The sequence below is a fragment of the Buteo buteo genome, chromosome 19, assembly GCF_964188355.1.
Source record: "Buteo buteo chromosome 19, bButBut1.hap1.1, whole genome shotgun sequence".
In the NCBI taxonomy this organism is placed as follows: Eukaryota; Metazoa; Chordata; class Aves; order Accipitriformes; family Accipitridae; genus Buteo; species Buteo buteo.
In genome coordinates this window covers 3236838-3254669 of record NC_134189.1, presented here as the reverse complement: position 1 = coordinate 3254669, position 17832 = coordinate 3236838, and the positions used below count along the sequence as shown (strand labels likewise).

The window sequence follows — 17832 nt, the reverse complement described above, 5'->3', positions numbered from 1 at the left end:
AAAGCATTGTTTAATACAACAACACATCAAGTACCTAGAACTACAAGGATGCTGTGAGGAACATACGCCTAGTCCCAAGAGCCCTCTTCCTCTCTTAAAGGAAATACGTCTGTTGATCCTTCCTATTTATTTTTTCCCAGTCCTAATCTTTGTCAGAAAAAGGCACCCCAACCAACTTTCCCATCCTTTAAAGGATTTGCTGTCAACACTTCTAATCGTTAAGAGGAATAAGGTATACTCCTTTAAGACAGAAAAAAAGGGAATCCCTTACAGCCAAATTCAATTCAGTCTGCCCTAGTCTTCAAGCTGCAGAGCCAAAGCTTTCCCTTTGAAGCAGGCAATTCTGCAGAAATTCATCGGAGCCTTCACTGAAAGCATTTGTCATCAGCAGGCCATTACAAAAAGTTTGTTGAAGCTCATACTTTAAGCATGTGCTAAAGATAACATTAATGCTTCTAAGCATTTTGATTCCATGAATACTGCTGGCATCTCAAAGCGTATGCATCTGTGGAAACACAAAGATCCTCTTTGCCTAGGATTATTGAACCTCATGCTAGTCAAAAGCCTCCATCTGCGAAGCCAAGAGAAAGCTTTTTGCACGCTCCTCTCAGACAAAACATTTGACTTCGGAATTTTGGTCTGTGAGTACAAGATATATTTAACATGCACAACTCTGATTTCCAAACCGCGCCCATTAATTTTATTCTATTCAAGCAGAGTTTCTGGGATGTCTTACCATCAACACGCAAGCCTGCTTTCCATCCATAAATCCTTTGGGAATTGCATTTGGAGTTAAGATTTCGTATCTGAAAAGGAGAAAGCATTAGACTAGTTACACTAGTTTTTGAAAACAACAACAAACAAAAAAAGAAAATCAGTAATGCATTGCTATGCCATTATGAGTTTGACAGTTTACAGTCTTGTTACAAGAGAGAAGTTGCATGTCTAGACAACAGAGCATGAAGCAGCAGTCTTTGATGGGGTCCTCTACACCTCACCTTAACTACACGCTTAGTAGAGAAAGCCAAAGATGCTTTTGGGAGGCTTCATGCCAGGGAATACAAAGGGACAGACGTGCTGCCTTTGAAAACAGTGGCAATCTAGTTGCAATAAAATACATCCATTTTTGCACTTATGTCTTAACTTTGCCAGGGTAAAGACTGCTTCAGATTCTTTTCTAGGCCTTACCTTTGTCTGAATTCCTGGAATACAACTCTGTTGGGGAAACCTTGACGACAAATACGGATTCCCTCCAGCACTCCATTACAGCGAAGCTGGTCGAGGACCAAGTGGGGATCTAGTTTTCCAGCCTAGTGTGGAAAAAGTATACTTTATAAATACCACAAAGCTTTTACAAAAGAGGCTTACCCCCTAGCCTCCCCCTCTTTTTTGTAAAGCCGCCAATTCTCTCTTTTCCAGTTAGAAGCAACTGAAAGCTTTTATGCCACCTTAAGAAAAACTGCAACAATCAGTCTCCAAAATTTTGGTAAGCATACAGTTATCTAGGATGACCTTAAAAAGATATCCAGAGAAAACGGGACCTCTTTAAAATCTCTTGTAAAACCTGACAAAAGATAGCAACCCAGCCACGTGCCCCAGGAAGCCCACATAAGACCGCATGGGCTGTGCTGTTATAACAGTCTTTACCTTTTTCTCATGGTTCGGGATAATGCAACGGACAAAGTTGGGGTTGGTGTTCCTCAGGGTAGCCATCAGTTTAGCCAGCTGTTCTTTATAGAGTTGTCCCACTGTTCGGAACATACCCTTCCTGGTTTTAAAGGCCCCTGGCAATGCTGTATCTGACATACCAGCTACCTGATCCAGCCCAACAATACGGTCAACTAGAGAGAGCACAAGAAAGAGCGTTAAAATTCTGCCGCAAACAAAGGAAGCATTGGAATGTACAAAGAACATCTGGGTAGAACAGGATAAATGAGAGGAGCTGCAGGATCCTTTTTGCTTCATCTCTACACAGATGTAGACTCCTGTACAGAATTTGTGCAGGGATAGGAGCAGGAAGGAAAAAAAAGCAACAGCTCACTACAGGAAGTTTGAGTGATGGAGTCAAACTTACTCCCAAACATATTCTACTGATGCTCTGGATGGCAGCTCTGGGAGAGCAATCTAGAAGTAGTTTCAGATGCTTCTACTTGCTTACGTTACAATGAAAAACAACAAACCAAGAGTTCTAGCTGCTAGCCCAGCAGAGTCAACTTTTAGTTAACTCTGACCCAGAAGGGGCCACAGTTAGAGAAAAAGCCCAGCTTCACTCTTGCATTACAGGCAGAACTGCCATGACCGGTGATCAGAAGAGACGTATCTACTTATAAAATGAGCAAACATGGTAAAAGGCATGATAGGAACCAAACCTCAAGATACCACTGTTTGAGTTATTTTTGGAGTACGAGTATTCTATGACAGAGACATAAACAATACCACTAGGAGCAAGTCAGAACTCCCTGCCCCAACAGTTTTCTCCACTACGCCACAGTGACATCCAAGCACTGATGAAGCTATCACCTTGATGGGTGGACTCCAGAGATCCTTTTTTTCAATAGAAGCCAACTACATCTGAGAGTAGCAGGGCCAAGAAGAAACTAAAGCATTACTTTTTCCCATTGCTCTTCTACATGGAGATCAAAATTCACCCACCCAACCAAAACCAACTGTATTACTATAAATTTCCACACCCCCAGTGCATTTTTAGTAGGGGCTTCAAGCTACTACACTTTATCTTCAGTGGTTGGCTGATGCCTACACTCTGGCTCCCAATGTTCACTTCAGAAAATACATCAACTTGTGCTCAACGGGCTTCTGATTAAAAAAAAAAATTAAGAGAAACCCCAACAAAAGAAGAAAGAAGAAAGGATACTCTGATTTACAGCTAATATTAGTTTAGACCTGCTCACTTCTAAAGCAGCTGTTAGAATAGGGTCAAGGTTGTCTTATCAGAAAGAAAAGAAGGTTATGTTACTAGATGACATCACAGGGAAATCCACAGAAGAGTGTCCCAGATTGCAGCTGGAACAATCCTCTTAAAAATCTTGAGCCCTGCAATCTACATCAAGATAGCAAAAAGGACAGTCACTTGCAACAGAAGATCCAGCCAAGAACAATAAATGAGTACTGATAAGCTGTGGCTCAGTCGACATTTCAAGTCCAAAAGGAGACCCACACAGCAAAGGCCTTGCCAGGCACAAGTTGCTGACAGTCATTTTTCATGCAGTACAAGTTCCTTTGCCAAACTAACTTTCTTTTAAATGATCAGCAGCTGAAGTCAAATCCCAATACTAGAATCAAGGTTAAACTGGATTTCAGTTTAAACAGTCTCAGAAATCTTCGTTCCAAATCTTGCAAGAAATACTGCCTTGCTAGCTCTACGTTCAAACAGTTGACAGGGATTTGCTTTTAGCTGCTCCTATGCAAGTCTTGCAAGAGCAACCTTTAGCACCTGAATATGTCCATATTTTTCTTGTATCCACTTGCAAGGTGAGTTTGCTTTTGTTTTAAAGTCCTTGAGGAGCTACTAGCACAAAGCAGAGGAAATGAACAAGAAAGACAAGCAGGTATAACAAAGGGACAAAGAGAAGTTAACGGAAGCATTTCTTGCACAGCTCTAGGATGCATTACACACATGACACAACAGCTGGGTTTCTCAGTCACCTGGTTCTAGATGAAGAATAGGAAAGTGTTGATAGAAATAGGCTCTCTGAACGTTCTGCATCTCTGCAACAGACAGAGACGTCAAAGAAAACCCACCACAGAAAGTGACAGCAACAGTAAGACTCAAAAGCAGATAAATCCAGAGAAGATAGAGTAAAATACTGAACAACACTGCAAAAAGAACACACTAGTTGCAGGACTGAAAACATAGATTCAACCTCAGATCTTGTGTTTGAGTGTTGCAGCTATGCAAGCCGCTGGGACATAATGATGCATTCATATTTTACCCTGGCATTCTTGGTTTCAAGAAATAATTGCTATATATGCAGTGAGCTTAACGTAGGTTGATGCAAGTGTAATCTTTCTCTTGAGTTACAATGAACTTTTAATGAAATACCATGATCTAAGCAAAGGATGTTCCAGATAATGCTCATCTTGGTGGCTTAGTCTGCAGGGAAGAAAGCAAACGCAGCTCATCACAGACTTTTGATGATCAAACAAACTCTTCCACATAAAACAAGAGAAAACAAATGAGATTAAGTTTAATTACATACCATCTTTCCACAGCTCAGACACAAACTTATCCGATGACTGGTGAAGAAGAGTAGCAATGTTATCATTCAGCGGATCCATGTTCTTCATCAGCCATTCATCTGCTTTATAATCCACCTGGAGAAGACAAACACGTCAAGAAACTTGGGGGGGAATTTTCTGCAGCACAAGATGCAACAAGAACCTGCAAAGTCTATAAAAGTAGCACTGAGGTTTGCACAATCAACAACAGATTACCTAATCATTCTTGGATTTGCCATCTAAGCAAGCATACCTACAAATTTCAAACCCTGACAGACAGCTGCATGTTCTGTTCTGTCAGTAAAGGGAATGGATTTGCAATGCCAGTTTGCACCACCCAGACTGTGACACGAAAAACAACTGCATCATCATTTTTGGTGATGAAGTCTTGATGGAAGGTTTCTGAAAAATACTTCCAATCTCATCAAGTCACAGAGAACAAATTTAAATTGGTGTCAGTTTGACACGTCTTCGACTATACATATGTAACTTGCAGGCAAATGCCCTTAGGCCCTGTAAGGTCCACAGCAGTGGAACAACATAGTGAAATCTTCCACTGGTTTCCCATAGGCAGCCATTTTGGTAAGTAGCCATTTCTAAGAAGCAGTGGTTATGCATTAGAAAATACAGCAGACATTTCAATCTTCACATTTTAGATGCTAATTCTTTACCTTGCCAGCATAATGTATGATACAGAAGTCAGCTTTGTCTTTCAGCTGCTTTGGCTTCTGAAATTTGGGGTGGGTGCCTTGCTCTTGTACAACTTTTTCCACAAAGCTTTTGTCTGTTGCTTTTGGGAACCAACACTCTTCATCCAGCAGGGCCAATATACCAGGAGGCCCAGCCTTAAAGAAGGGAAACATCAAAACATCATTAAATACATGACTACACCAATAATTAACACCTTTAGATAGCTACAGAGGAAAAAAAGAAAAAGATACCTAAAGACTGATCCCCACCACATTCACCTGCTGTGTGGTATTGGTTCAACTACTTCCATACTAATAGAAATTGTTAATAATTCTTCAAAATCCGCATCTGAATTCTGAACATTTTTATGAGAAGGTCTTTTCCATTACATTTGTCTAGGTTGTTTTACATGGAAAAAAAATATCTTTTTCACAAAAGGAACACTATCACAGTGTTCTCCAAATATCCAGGTGTCTAAATACAGAAGAACATAACAGAACATTTCACAAACTAGTCCTTATTATTGGAACATCTACATTTCATTGGAGCAGAATGAAAGCAACAGAAATTCACAGCTTCTTATCACACTTATAGTTAAGTAAGGAAGTTCACACCACTTACGGTAAGCCACACATACATCTAGTACCATGCAGATCTACACAAATGAAGACAATTTTGTGAGAGGAAAAAGTGGCTGACGAGATCTATTTTCATGCAATGTTTCCTACAGAACTGATACTAACAGATTTATTGGTGACATACTTTCAGACAATGAGGAAACTGTTCACTTCTGCTTTTAAGCATTACCACAGTGTCAGTAGAGGATTACAAAAGCTAGAAAGTTAGTTTCCCGTCTACACATAGAGGTTATGTCCTCAATGGCAAAATTAGTGCAGTGATTTCTGGCTGCTGGATGGTAGAAGAACAAGCTTACCGGCTTCTCTATGAGGTCAATGCAGGGCTGCAGATCCAGGCCAAAGTCAATGAAATTCCACTCTATGCCCTCCCTTTGGTACTCTTCTTGCTCCAAAATGAACATGGTGTGGTTAAAGAGCTGCTGCAACTTTTCATTTGTGTAGTTGATACACAACTGCTCAAAGGAGTTCAGCTAATGAAGAAAAAGGTAGAAAGATGTTTGAACAGTTGCTTTTGAAGACACACCTACTATTCTCTTAGCACAAAAGATCACATCTATAGTTCAGGAATTTAAGCTACTGTTCTGTTTGGGGTGGATAACCCTTTGTCAATAACCCCATTTGGTTATGAACTGCCTTTCCTGTCACATGCCACTGCATCACTGCTGCAATCCCTAGGGAAGTTCAAACGCACTGTTCCTCAGACTTTGCAAAAGAATGTTTAGTTGTAAACAGCAGAAGAACTGCTGCAGCTGCTTAACCCGGGAACAGAAAAGACTCTGGTTTTCTCACAAACTCAGAGCTGGCAATTCCTCTTTGTAGAAAGAAGCAGCAACAGAAGCCTGAAGATAAATTCCTAAAAGCATGTGGGCTGGAAAGTCCCTTTTTAATCCTCATATATAAAATCAGAGCAAGGAAAGTGAGGGAAATTTATTCAACCTCTCCAGGTTTCTTCAACCTGTAAGGACAAGGTTAATAACCCACGGTGCATTTGCACGTCAGACCACACTAAATATAATGCAGCTTCTAAAGAGAAAAGTCCTGTTCCACTTCCTGCATGTTTCAGTAATTCCTAACCATGTATTTCCACTCCCTTCCTTTTCACGAGATCCAGCAACCGTAAAACCAAAGGTAGACTGATCAGAGAGGGGGAAGGAAAAAAAAAAAGAAAGAAGGAAAAAAGAAAAAAAAACAATCAACTTTTCTGTGTCTTAGTTTTCCATTTCATGAATAAGTTGGTCCAATTCACTTTGCAGCTGCACATGAGATAGATCCAGCACAACACAGGTTGATATGATCTGCCTGGCTGGGATAATGGCAGGATAGTTCTTTTCTGATGGCAGCCTGCGGTTGCTTCAGACTAAGTATAAGGCAAAGCCACATTCTACAATTGTCATTTCATAGACATAAGGGTTTAGCCTAACAGCTCACTGCCACCTATAGAGGGAGCTCCCACTTCCCCTTTTTTCCATCTCTCCCTCAACTTTCCTTCAGCTCTTCCTCTTATACATTTATCTTGCATCAGTTTTTATACTCAGATTTCCCTTTGCAGACTGATTCAATTATAAAACACCCTAAGAAAATATTTTCCACGGAGCTAGAGAGGTGAACAGTACAAGCAGTTGCAGCCAGGAGCAGCAAAAGGAAAAAGCAGCAATTTCACTCCTTTTCTGCATCAAGAAGCTGCTGTTAAATCAGTTCCGCTGTATGTGAAACCACACTCTGATCCCCAGTTTTCAGGCTTCTTGCAGAAAGGAGCATGCACAGGTAAGAATCTGTTGAATCTGATTTGGTCTACCCTGTCTTTGTCTTTTTCAAAACTCATCAGCAGGAAGATGAAACCATTTTTAATAATTTTTAATGATGCTAATAGGTTTCAGTGGGTCATCACTTAAATGTTTTGGGACATAAAATTTTAAGTCCAGTGGTGATCCATAACTCTACATGACATTTTAAAAGACTTTTTTGTAGGTTAGCAAACTCTTAAGCTGTGAGCTGTAAAACCTCAAGAATACCTGGAACTGTGAAATTAAAATAATTCTAATGCACATGTGAAAAAGGATGTAAGCATCAGAATATACAGCAATGAGATAGAACATTTGCAGAATACATAAAATACTAAAGAATGAACCACTTAAGTCAGTTAATAACTTATCTGACAGTTCAAATCAGCAGAGAACTCAAATAACAAAAGCAGAATACACATCCTTTCCAAAACTATACTGCTCTTTTCCAGTTTTAAAGCCATTTCCTTCAGTGGTCTTTGCTCCATGGTAAACTGTGCTGAGTGCAGGGACTTGACATCTCCTTACCTCAAAAATCTCAAAGCCAGCAATGTCAAGGATTCCAATGAAGGATGCACCCTGTCGCTTGGTCTTATCCAATGCCTTGTTAATACGCATAACCAGCCACCGGAACATACGTTCATAAGTGGCTTTAGCCAGCGCTTCAATGGCAAAGTCAGCCTAAACAGAAAAAAGACAAAGATCAGGAGTTACATTATAATCCAAAGGAAGGCACAGATTACAGTGTTTCGGCATCTAATGGCCCAACTGTAGTCTGAGATTTTTCTCTCTACCACCAAGCTGACGGAATAAGGCTCATTTCAGAGGTTATTCCCAATGAAAAGTAGATGGCACAGTGATACTCCATAAAGAAGTGCAAACAATGTGTCTTACTAAATTAGCGTGTCAAAGCCAAAATTCAGGATCCTGCCTGTTGGAGAAACCAATGCCTGGTATTCAAGAAAGAAATTATGCCCAGTCACCTCCAAAGACTATAGTAACACAACATGTTTCACAGGCCCAAAGAAAAGCATTTAAATTCTTTTGTAATTTAGGCTTTGTGAAGCCAAATCCCTCCCTCCCATGCCACTACCCTACCTGTAATTGACACAAAAATACTATGTATAGTAAGAAATTAAATATCAAAATGGAAAAGCAGCATGGAAAGGCAGCCTGTGACTATTTCTAGACTTCACTCTCTTCCTAATCTTTTCCATGTTACGCAGGCATGTTTATTTACACTGAGAATAAGGATGTGTTCATAAAGAAGCCATGCAGTAAGTAAGCACAGGGGCTTTGCTCCATTCAGGAAGCCACTAGCTCCTAGGTCAGGCTTCTTTCAGAGCACAACCTGAGGCAAGAGTTTACAAAATTTACAATTAGTTTCAAGGGTGAGCAGCAAATTCTTCCAACCTCATAGTTGACCTACTAAAAAACGGTGCTTTCTGCATTACAGCAACTTGAAAATGTTATCCTTGAACACAGCATTGAATGAACTTACTCCCTTGGGACAGCCAGTCACCAAAATCAGGGGAGCTGCATTCTCTCTCTCTCTTTCTTTTTTTTTTTTTTTTTTTTTTAAGATGAGAAAAAGTGCTACAGGGACAGGGTGATTTCTATCTTTATACAGACCAAGTGAGCAAATACTAGAAGCAATATGTATGCTACATTATTCAAGTGTGGTTGCCATACACTGCAGTCATAAAGATGGTTATTAAATGTTACAGAAACCTCTAATACATTTGTTAGCTTTGTGGTGGCAAGATTAAAGACTAAAGTACTCGTTCATTTTTAGAGAATGCATACCTGCTCTTTGGTTTGAGCTTTCTGGACATAATCTCTCCCAACTTTGATGCGAGGAGTCAGGATACCTCTAGTGAAATCCGTCACATTGATACCCAAAAGGTGAGACACTTTCTGAGCAGCTAAAGACAGTAAGGGGAAACAACGAAGAGATTAATGTTCTTTTATTTTTCTCACAGAAAGCAACAGAAAGAAAAATATTCCTGCAACTGCCTTCCCGAGAGAGTCATAAAACAGCTTATAAAAAACGTTAAATGAAGAACAGATTGATGAGACAAAGAAAGGTATCTTCAAAATGAAAAAGTCCTGAAAAAACTCTTGCAACCCATACTACAGGCTATTGAGTTTCTCCAGAAGCCATGAGAGTAAATTTCAAGCAACATACCACTAACTCATAACACGGAAGCTTTAGGAAGTTCATAGTCTGTAATCAATTTAAAGATGTATCAAGTAACGGATTTCTTAATCAAGCTAATTGTTCTGTCTTCATTTACTGATTAGTCTTTGAGGCAACTCTGTATTTCAGATTCAAGATCCAAAACCCAAATGGTTTACTCTCCTTCTCAAAATGCCATTTAGAGCATATTTTCCGTAATAATAATAGCCCAAAATATAAACACTTAAACTGGCAACCTCTTATATTCCTGCAGTACATCTATAATGAAGGTCTAAGAGTTAAGTCTTCCAACAGATAGCCTTCCATCATGTGAAACACGGTACTTATTTACACATGTAAAAATAGGCAGTGCAATTAAAATATGTACATGTACTTTATACCCACCATGAAACTATTCATCTTACTCTTACGGTTACAAAGTCTACCTATAAAGTCAGCAGAGAACATTCCTTAAAGTCTGATAATATAGCTTTGTAGGGGCAGTCACTCCTAGCTTGGTTCAAACACACACACACACTACATACTCCAGTAGAGTAATCCTTTTCATCTGGTCATCACATGTACTTCCCGCCTAGCCCTGTCACAAGAACAGTACCACATTCCTGCCCATGGGTGGCTGCAAACACAAGCCTGGCAAAACATGCTCCTTTGTATGAAGGCGCATGACAGCTCCTTTGACAAATAATTCACCTTATAGAAAAACAGGACTCCAGCATTCCCTACATACTGTAATACATTCTTCTACTTGCAAGAACTTCCTGTAGGCTTTTTTCTGCATTTTTCTTTAGGGGAGGAAAGGAGATTGGTTACCTGTATTGTCTGGCATAGAGGCTTGGTCTGTATTACGCTCCTTTTTGAAGACTATGTTGCCAAGTTGAAGAACACCCGAGATAACCTTCAGCAGACCTTTTAAAGTAATAATAATAGCTTAGTGTCAGACATCACCAAAAGCCCTGATATGACCCAGTTACCTTTCCTGTCATGGTTAAGAGGCCCTTTTCAACATCCCAAGGATCATTCTGGAATTTGGAAAAAACACCACAGGTAATTCCTCTGTATGACTCCGATTCAGGACTTTCCCTGTCCCTCCTATGCAAGACTACACAGCCTGGAAATTTACCCATTCTCAGTATCACTACAGTAAAGTGGGAGACAAAAGTGAGAGTAATGCGCCACCCTAAAACATCTATATTTTTTCATAAAACATTTGTTCTCTGTTAGAGGGCCAAAATTCACTATTTTCCTGTTAAACACAGGAAAGAGACAGTTATTAAGAGTACAAACCAATTAAGAGAAGGAAGACTTTATTCCTTTAACCCTGTATCACTTTCAGCTCCCTGACCAAGGTCTGTAGTCCATACAGACATACTTTACAACGTATGAAGGGCAGCAGGATGTGGGCAAAAGTACCTGTACCATAACTATTATTAATTACATGCTGAAGCACCCCACCCATTGCTAATCATATATTCATACTCTTTGAATAGTGCATGTCACAAAAGCAGCATCAGATGCTAGGACAGGAAAGACATTTTTCAATGCCAATAGTATCAATTCAATTTTCACCTTGTATCAATCAAAGCTGATTGCATAATAGCTTCTAGTTGCCTTGAGCAAAGTAAAATGCCAGTCACTTGCAATGGGGATCTTGTACCAAATATTTTTTCGTCCCCTTATTTCTACCTGTTACAGAAACATTTGTTTTAAAACAATATCCTTTTGATAGCAGAGTAAACAAAAGGCTCTATATATGCTACAGCAGGACTAATAGAAAAGAAACATACATGTTCCTAGCGGCATGTTATGAAATTTAGTGGTTTGACAGCTGAATCTGCTGTCCTGGCACATGGACAGACAGCTTTGATGTTGTCTCATAAACGACGACAGTGTTTAGACTTTACATCAAAACTAAGCAACCCTACCATCCAGCCAGCTACTGCATGTATTATTCTTCTAAGCCTATGAGGAACATTAATGCACTTCACACTGAACAGCAAGTGCAAAACACTAAAGCTATCTTTGCTGTAGTGGCTGGAACCAATAGTTCATCTGTGTGACAGCAAAGACATGCCCTAGAGCATACATTAAAAACCCAACTCAAAAAACTGAGCATAGCAGAACATCCTGACAATAACCTAGGCTGCCAATTCTTTTACTCGGTTTAGACAAATTTCTCTTCACTTCCATGCAGCAGTTTCAGTCTCTGATGATTCAGGATATCAAAAAGTGTATTAAACTGTGGGTAACGACAGCATGGATTTACAGCAGGCTGGACTGTGAAGAGCAATAGTTAAGGCACAGGCACATATTCCCTACAGCCATAAGAGCTGCAGCATCCAGCAGAGGAGATGGTGACCTCAAACCACCACAAATGCTTGCTTCAGTGTAGAGCGAAAACAGTCCTAGTTTTAGAAGACCTTATACATTTAGAAACTGAGATTTTGCAGAACACTGGTTCCCAACCAGTGAGACAGAACATGAATGAGACAACACAGAGCTCTGGTGAATACGTATCACTGCACTTTGTGCTGGCTGCATGCAATTTGAGCTTCACTTGTCATGGTACTGTGCTCCCAGAATCAGACAATATTAATTTCTGATCAGCAGTTCAGTGTTAAGCTGGAAAGAAAGGCACTATGACCAGGCCATTCTCAAAGTACTAATCCAGCAGTGGTTGGATTAGATACTTTAAAGCCACTGCTTAGGGATAGGGGGAGCACACAAGCCACGCATTGCACAAGAGAATGAGGGGATTCTTGTATCTTGGATGCGTTATTCATAAACGGGATATACAGCCCTCAGATTGGGAACAAAAACAGCAAGCAGAAGCATGTTTTCTTTAGCTGCTTGACTTCTAACATTAACTGTATAAACTGAAACTGTGCTGGTAGATCCTGAGGTGGGTTACTCCAAAACCACTAAGTATATTACTTGCACACTGTTAACTTGGGGAGGGGCTGGGGAATGGACACCAGACAAAAAAAAAAAACAACAAAACCCCCCAAACAAACAAAAAACAAACAAACAAACAAAGGACCCCCTCCTCTTTCATTTCCTTGCATTTTCAAGCCCTTCAGAGGGTTCATACCTATCTGCTCTTCATCTGGGATGCCCATGATCTTCATTGCCTCCATGGTCTCCTGAAACATATCTTTGTCTTGCTGACCTGGGATCGTAACATGCCCATTGGAAAGGAAGCGATATTTGTTGTAAGGCTCCAGCAGCAGATCGGCTTAGGAAAGAATTGAGAAAGAAGTTACTATGGCTTTTTCTTTTCCTTTTTTTAAATAGACAACAAGCTACCACTGAGATCAAATTTCTGACTTGCATATGCTAGCAGGTGCTGGATGAATCTGCGATTAAACTCAGTTTTACTGCAGGCTGAACATTTAATTTATTTTAGATAAAACTGGAGTTATTCTGCCTTATTTCTTTCTACTCCCTCCTCTGGACTACTCCACCAAAGCACTGTCAATCATCATTACGCCCTAAGTCTCTAAGAAGCAGAGATTAACTTGAAAGTAAATGTGCCTTTCATTTCAAACACCTCATTTGTTTCAAGTCAGGTGAAAGTTAATATATAGCTCTTGAAACAGTAGCAACTATGAGAAAAGTCCTCTCCTCCTGTCCTTCCTCCAGATCAATTTGCAGCTCTCACACAACATGGACCCTGACTACTAGGCTGAGGTATTAAAGCTAGATGCCCTAGGATCCTAGACTTCTGGAGCTGCTTAGGTGCCAGCAGCTTTGCTCCATTCAGTTTAACGCTGAATACATCACAGCAGGACCATTCCTGCACTAGAAGGGTTTACATCATGCAAGATGAGACTAAACATGGGACGGTGATTTAGATAACAAAGGGTGTAGAGTCATTGCTGGCAAGGAAACAAGTGCAGGAAGGAACCAGAGAAGCAAGTTTTCAGGAACTGAGAAGTGCAGGGGGAGGGCAGAGGGATGCATGAGTGTACGGAAGAAGTGGAGGAGGGTTGACCATATCTAAAAGGCAGAGCCAAGAAACTATGAAGGAACAGGTCCTAGTCTACAAGTGTTTTGGACCCTCTGTCGTTGTGATGAAGGAAACCTGTAACTACAACATAATCATACTTACTCTTCAAATGCTCCCCTGCCCCAGATAGCAGGTAGTAAAAAATGTGGAAGGTTCTCTCCTCTTTGGCTTGACGAATTGCACGTGACTTCTCCAGCAGATCTTCAGAAAGTGAAGGCATATGGCAGGACTTACAAATGACTTCCTATTCTATGGCAGGAGAAAAACTTCCCACTACCCTATGTTCTTCTCATGCCAATTAACAGGGGTATTGATTTAGCAATCATTGTCAGTCAACAACCCACTGAGCTTCTGGTCTCAGTTCTGCTAGCCTCTGAATGATGGCTATAAGAGAGACTTAACTGATAAAAACCAGAAAAACAGTTGGCATCCATCCCTACTTCCCTTGGACAGAAGTGAGAACGGCTTATGAAATTTCAAAGCTATTCATCTTATCACAGTTTATACTTCCATTTAGCCTCCTACGATTAGAATTCATTCATTCAGAAAGGACTCCCACCATGATCACAAAGGTCACAAAATACTATATGAAGAAACAGGAGACTACAACAGTAATCTTGCTAGCATAAATTTAAGTGCTTCCTACCACTTTCTCGACCTGACAAGTAGAAAGTCAGTTGTGAAGTGATTGCTAGGTACCATTATTGCCACCTCTCTAGTCTTTAACTTCTCCTTTTAAGTGGTTACAGAAAGGATACAGGTCTCAATATTGGCTCCAACAATGTAGCCATTGACATCAAAGTTGATTCTGATGAACTTGCCCTAAGAGGAAGATAATAGCATTAAAATTAGTATTTATTCTATCTGGTAACAGCAGTAAACAGCAAAGGTAAACCTTCCTTTTTTAACCCAAGAAAGGAAATTCAGAACCTGTCAGGCAGGTTTTAGGCAAAACATACAGTCAGCCAATAGGCAAAGCCTGCTGACCACAACAGTAATTTAACAAACAAGACACCAAATGCTTTCAGACATTTCTGACATTCAGACAGCCTACAATTCAAAATTCATTATGTTTCAGCCTAGATTTCCCACAACCACGGTCCCTTCAGTTTCATGTGTTCACCCTTCACTGGTCTAGACAGTTCTACCTCCCTCAATGTTAACTTCAACCACCTTCATTAGTTACAGCTCTAGCTCTCCCATCTGCCTCTCAGACACTGTCCATTGCTCTCCAGAGCAAGCAAAATAAGGACCAGTATTTGCTCTCCAAACTAAAACTGACTGTAACAAACTTAAAATAAAAATCAGCATAGATGGTCCCGGTGCAGGGTCAGGTTCCTTCACTCCAGAGGCCTATCAGGTTAATTCTGGATAATTCACTGAATGAAATTCACTTCCCAGATTAATTTGAAGGAAGTCACTCACAGACAGTTGTCCTATCCCTGACAGCAATTCACCCAAAAGCAGACCAAGTCTTCCCTCTGGCACCCAGGCTGGATAGTAATACTCACAAATCTTGATGAGTTGTCATTCTTTACTGTCTTGGCATTTCCAAAGGCCTCCAGGATGGGATTAGCCTGGAGCAACTGTCTTTCCAGTTCTCCCTAAAGAGAAAACAGAAATTAATAAATAAGGTAGCGGTTCACTGCATTAACCTTGGGTCAAACCAGTGCTGAAGTTTCAATTCACACTAGCTTGGCATCTGTTGTAGAGAAGCCATATTAAACTTTAGAAGATGATCCCTTAAACCTTCAAAGGAGACTCATTAGTTATCTGGGTAAAACAGAAACAGTCACAAATATGCCTTATTCCCTTCCTCAATACAAGGGCATCTCAGTGCTGTCTTTCTGTTAACAAGAAGCCCTTCAAAGCCACTCGGCCATAACACCCCACAGACTTCCCAGGATTAAAGTGAAACACCGTACCATCCAAGATCAGGCCCTCATCCCAGAAGTGTCTTGCCATCTAGGCTGGAAGAGTGAGGAATATCCTGTCTTGCTACTGCAAGACAGCCCTGAACTCTGCTAGTAGTAGGTTAAGAAGTTAGTCTGAAAAGGTCTAATGTTTTTTAAAAAAAACAAAACAAAACAAAACAAAAAACTTGCACTAAGAGTCTGCATCTTCCAAAATACAAACAAGCAAAAACCTCCTTTGTAAGGAGGCACACAAAAAAAGAGAATTAGTGGTATCCCACAAACTGCATGATCACTTGCATTCTGCTGCTGTATTCGAACACTCCTCCCCTCAAGGAACACAAAATGCTGGAGCTGTAGAAAAAGAAAATTCAGAACTTTTATCCCTGCCAAGTGCTAGACCATTGAAGCATATACACCTTTCCCTGAAGGCTCTAGATATATCCCTGGCTGTTTTTAAAAATTACTTGTCCTCTGTGCTAAAAGCATGGAGTTCTATATATTTCAAGATTACCTAAAAAGCTTCTAGAGACAGAAAATGACAGTTTAGATTAATGTTTCTCTTTTTAGCAGTTCTCAGTAAGTACTCAAGACTTCCTGTGCATAACGGATGGAAATGAAGTTTGATTCTCAAGAACTCAAATTTATGGGCAAATTATTTAAGGGTATTTCTAAAGGAAAATTGTTCCCATTCATTCTCAAAGTACATTATAAAACAGATTAGTCCTTAGACAGTCTCTCTAAAAATACATGCAATTAAAAAAAAAAAAAAAAGATATATGAGAAACTGTACAAAGAACTACAAGTCTTTATTTCTTACTTCCACAACCACCTCACTTCATGCTTGCAAAGTACAAGGCCAAACAAGACCCTCAGTCCCTGTAGAACTGCACATATACAGAAGGGGCAGCTGCTGCAAACACTTTCATTCACTGTCAAGTATACATAACAAGGGGGTTAGCCCTCGGAAGGGAACCTGAGCTGGGACATCTGCTCTCTCACAGCAGAGCCAGCATGTACCTCTGTAAGGAGAAAACCTTGAAGATAGGGTTCAGTCCTTGAAACTGTGTGGCAGTCACATTTCCCCTCCTATTCTGGCACATGTACTGATGTTGGAACAATCTTCCCTCACTCCATTCCTCCTCCCCATCCTGCAGTGAAGTCCTATGCCTTTGTGACTGCAATCTGTTACTACGCAAGTGAGTATCCGCTCCTATGCTGGCATCTCAACCAGCATTTCAACAAAGCATTTCAACCCAACTATGGAACAAGGAGGGAAGAGAAAAAAAGCCCATTTTTTCCTCTAAACAGAAGTCAGGCTTTGACATCAAATCTATTTTAATTATTTGGCTAAAAATAAAACTAAGGTCATGATTAGCTACACAAAGATCAAAAGTTTACAGAAATCCATACTATAGACCCTCCTGTTATTTAGTACCTCAGGAAGAAAGTGTCATTAGTGTCAAGTAGGTGTTGGTAAACTGTAATTTAGAGGTGATTAGGTCTCTTGAACCACCAAGGTAGAAATATGCATAGAGAATGCCAGCTCAGGCTCACAGCAATATGAAGCTGTGGGGAAAGGAAAATGCTGAAGAGTTAGTCAAGTCAGTTAGCTCTCATGACTTGCCTTAGCACCATGATACAGTGGAAGGATCAAGTTCTCAGCATGCCATGGCAATGGTACGTAAGATTAAGTGGCTCTAATTACTGCAACGTATCCATTCCTCACTGTACGCTGTCTTTGTTTAAAAAGACAATCCCATTATCTTCAAAATTTTAAAGAAGTTTTTGGGTGGAGTTTGTTGGGTTTTTAACCTTAAATTTTGACGGTCACCTTTCACTTGAAGGAAGAGACTTCATTATTAGCACGCAGTGGGTAATTCTGCAAAGCAAGACCAGTACAACACAGAGCTCTCTGTCACAAGCTTTCTAGAAATTCTAAGGTTCCTATCATAAAGACACTGCCAATTTTCTGACACCTGTAATTGCCATTCCTTGACCTGAAACAAATTTGTTTAATACTTGGCATGCATTTGAAGTATGTACAATATTCCTCATGAAAACAGAAGCAGAAACAGCCACTGGATCTATTAGCCTGTGGCTGGGCAGCACACACTCTTCAGCACACTCTCTCTTTCTACTGCTCTAAAGTTACACCACCAATTTAAAGCAACAAAAATCCTTGACATCTATCCTTTACTCTGAATTTTTTGCATCTCATATACTTTTTGGAATGATTTCTATGCAAGGTGGAAGTTTTGCCAGCCATTTATTCTTCAGGAAGTATGGAGAAAGGCATCTAGAAATCACAGCTAGCTTTAACAGCATGCAATTTAAAAAACTAAAAGATGGGGGAGGTTGGTTGATT

General features: G+C 40.2%; 1 protein-coding gene across 2 annotated transcripts in view; it reads right to left on the bottom strand.

The window, feature by feature from the left end:
* The window catches only part of MYH9 (myosin heavy chain 9), a 72369-nt gene that overhangs the window by 18572 nt on the left and 35965 nt on the right, over positions 1 to 17832 (bottom strand). For both annotated transcript variants that reach the window (XM_075051374.1, XM_075051375.1), the window contains 13 exons: positions 15063 to 15155; positions 14310 to 14373; positions 13654 to 13752; positions 12634 to 12777; positions 10356 to 10451; positions 9152 to 9270; positions 7874 to 8026; positions 5861 to 6034; positions 4908 to 5081; positions 4218 to 4332; positions 1648 to 1841; positions 1189 to 1310; positions 737 to 806 (listed from right to left, as the gene is read on the bottom strand). In XM_075051374.1, coding sequence (XP_074907475.1) covers positions 737 to 806; positions 1189 to 1310; positions 1648 to 1841; positions 4218 to 4332; positions 4908 to 5081; positions 5861 to 6034; positions 7874 to 8026; positions 9152 to 9270; positions 10356 to 10451; positions 12634 to 12777; positions 13654 to 13752; positions 14310 to 14373; positions 15063 to 15155 — 1617 coding nt within the window. The remainder of the gene's footprint in view (positions 1 to 736; positions 807 to 1188; positions 1311 to 1647; positions 1842 to 4217; positions 4333 to 4907; positions 5082 to 5860; positions 6035 to 7873; positions 8027 to 9151; positions 9271 to 10355; positions 10452 to 12633; positions 12778 to 13653; positions 13753 to 14309; positions 14374 to 15062; positions 15156 to 17832) is intronic.